The 2,843-nt window shown below is 45.3% G+C and overlaps 1 protein-coding gene across 1 annotated transcript in view; it reads left to right on the forward strand.

The window, feature by feature from the left end:
• LOC128511167 (rootletin-like) overlaps positions 1 to 2,428 on the forward strand; it is a 29,198-nt gene extending 26,770 nt beyond the window's left edge. Inside the window, exons 33-37 of the mRNA XM_053483857.1 lie at positions 148 to 297; positions 395 to 595; positions 828 to 959; positions 1,066 to 1,254; positions 1,375 to 2,428. Of these exons, the coding sequence (XP_053339832.1) occupies positions 148 to 297; positions 395 to 595; positions 828 to 959; positions 1,066 to 1,254; positions 1,375 to 1,446 (744 nt within the window). The 3' untranslated portion in view covers positions 1,447 to 2,428. The remainder of the gene's footprint in view (positions 1 to 147; positions 298 to 394; positions 596 to 827; positions 960 to 1,065; positions 1,255 to 1,374) is intronic.
• The last annotated feature ends 415 nt before the right edge of the window (positions 2,429 to 2,843 follow it).

Genomic DNA, 2,843 nt, shown 5'->3' on the forward strand with positions numbered 1-2,843 from the left:
ATATATATATATTTTTTTTACATACAAAATATTTTTAGATGTTTTGGCTTTTTTATAGAATGTTTAAGGGGTAAGTAGTGTGTGTATACAGTGAACATTTCCTAATACATGTACATTGTGTGTGTGTGTGTGTGTGTGTGTGTGTAGGAGCGTGTGGACAGCATGCGGGCGTCCCTGTCTGAGGGGAAACACGCTGTAGAGACTCTGACTGAGCGCATACAGAACCTTCAGACTGAACTCACACAGAGCCAACTGAGACGCCAAGAGCTGGAGACAGAGCTCGCAGACACCCAGGAGGTGTGTGTGTGTGTGTGTGTGTGTATGTGTGCGTGTGTGTGAAAGAGAGGTAAAATAATTGTAGTGCACCTTTATAAACTCTGGTGTCTCCCTGCAGGTCCTGCGTCTGCGCTCGGCTGCTCTGAGTGAGGCCCAGCGCTCCCTGCAGACGGCGCAGACGGAGCGAGTGTGTGTGGAGGAGCGAGTGTGTGTCCTGCAGCGAGCCGTGGCTCTGTTAGAGACGGAGAAGAAGGACGCTGAGCGACAGGCGGTGCGTCTGGAGAAGGACAAGAACGCCCTGAGGAACACGCTGGAGAAGGTTGGAATCACAAACCCACCCACACACACACACACACACACACACACACACACACACACACTCTGTAGTCACGCTACAGTGCATTATGGGTGGACATGTTTTGCTTTGCACTGAATATTTGGAGCGTCCTATGTAGTGAATATTTCAGAGCTTTTATTACTCATTGTCTGTGTCTGTGTGTGTGTGTGTGTGTGTGTGTGTGTGTGTGTGTGTGTGTGTGTGTGGAGTGCAGGTGGAGCGCCAGAAGCTGAAAATGGAGGAGAGCAGCATGCGTCTGTCAGCAGAGAGAGAACGACTGGATCAGACTCTGAATACAACTGAGCAGGAATTACAACACGCACAGAGACAGATCTCCCTGCTGCAGGTACACACACACACACACACACACACACACACACACACACACACACATGTGCGTGTGTAGGGTTGCATCTTTGCTCCTGTGCATGAATACCAATCCTGTGTTACAGACCCAGGTCACAGAGTTGGAGGTGTCGCAGAGTGCAAGCGAGCGTGACGATGCCTTAAAAGAGGCGGAGCTTATGAGAGCCAATCAGCGTGAGGTTGAGCGACTGAGAGCCAGTCAGAGAGAGGCAGAGCGAACACTGGCCAATCGGGAGAGAGCTCACCGCCAGAGAGTGAAGGGCCTGGAGGAGCAGGTAGCAATCCATAACACACTCAACTGCTAATGATAAAAAACTATAAAGTTCTTGTCTGTGATTTGTGTGTGTGTGTGTGTGTGTGTGTGTGTGTGTGTGTGTGTGTGTGTGATGTTGAAGGTGTCCACTCTAAAGGAGCAGCTCCAGCATGAGTTACGGAGACGGCATCCATCTTTGCCCCTGAGTAACTGATCTCAGCCCAGCCCTGTACCGGTACTCTCTGATCTCAGGTCAGTTCTGTACCGGTACTCTCTGATCTCTGAGTTCACTGTACATGTGTGTGTGTGTCTGTGTGTGTGTGTGTGTGTATGTGTGTGTGTCTTCATTTTAAAAATTCTGCCTGATCTCAGACCAGTTTTAACCACTTATGTCTACAGCACTGACCTGAGATCAGCAGGTACACAGGCAGCTTCTCTCAGGTGTGTGTGTGTGTCTGTATGTGTGCGTGTGTGTGTGTGTGTGTGTGTGTGTGTGTGTTTCACACTCAAAGAGAGCCCAAGTCAGGGTTTTTTGCCATTTCTACTTTATGGTGCATAAACCTTTGTGATGTCACACCTTTGATGTGGTCACATGACAGTAATTCCGTCACTGTGAATGTACAGTGAAGACGTCAGGATTATCTTTTCTTTCAGCTGTAGTTGAACGGCGAGCGCTAGCCAGCACCACTCACTGTTTAGGGATGTTAGCATTCGGGTGTAGCGTGACCACTATGAGCTGTGTGTGTGTGTGTGTGTGTGTGTGTGTGTGTCTCCTCACTCAGGGGGAAATGAAGCCGGGACTTGCATGTGTGTTGATATTCGGTATTTTATCACTGAAACATTCAGGAGATTATTATAGATCATTATGAAATCTTTTTTTTAACACCGTTTCTCAAACTTAATGTCAACTTATCGGATGAGAAGAACTTTGGACTTGAAAACACATAAATCTGGACCAAATCTGGATTAGGGTTTTTAAATAAATGTAGTATCTGCTGAACTGACAGTAATTTGTCTGACAGATAGTTTTAAAGTTTTATATTTTATTTTTCGAGGGTGAGGTATGGGTGAAAGTTTTATTTTTCTGTACACCTCCTGTACTGTGTATTAATAATGTGTGACTTTCCCTAATCATGTAACTCAATTAATGTGTAAATTCTAACCTTTTCACTCCATCACACAATAATAAAGCTGAAATTATTTCAAACAGCAACAAATGTCTCTTCAGCTGCTGCGATGTCTCCTAAGAAGTTTCTGTTGTTCCTGAAGGTCGAGGCTAATACTGCTAAAAAGAAAAAATGCTGGACATTACAAAGAGTGGGCAGTGATGTCATGGCGCGATTAATTTTGTGTACTGGTCAGCATGTTTTAGGACATACTTCTTTAAAGAAAATCATAAATGGGACGTTCAGAATTTAAGAGCAGGATTCCTTACAAAGCAACACCGGAATGTAAGGAGCTTGATCCATCCGAACACAAAGAACACACACACAGAGTCAACAGACAACTTCATACATTTCATGCACTGATTTGATGCTGCATTATACAAATAAGGAATTCTGACCTAATTTCTTGATGCTCTGCTATATCTGTTGCACCTTCACAGGAGTC

Source organism: Clarias gariepinus, chromosome 23 (assembly GCF_024256425.1).
Source record: "Clarias gariepinus isolate MV-2021 ecotype Netherlands chromosome 23, CGAR_prim_01v2, whole genome shotgun sequence".
In the NCBI taxonomy this organism is placed as follows: domain Eukaryota; kingdom Metazoa; phylum Chordata; class Actinopteri; order Siluriformes; family Clariidae; genus Clarias; species Clarias gariepinus.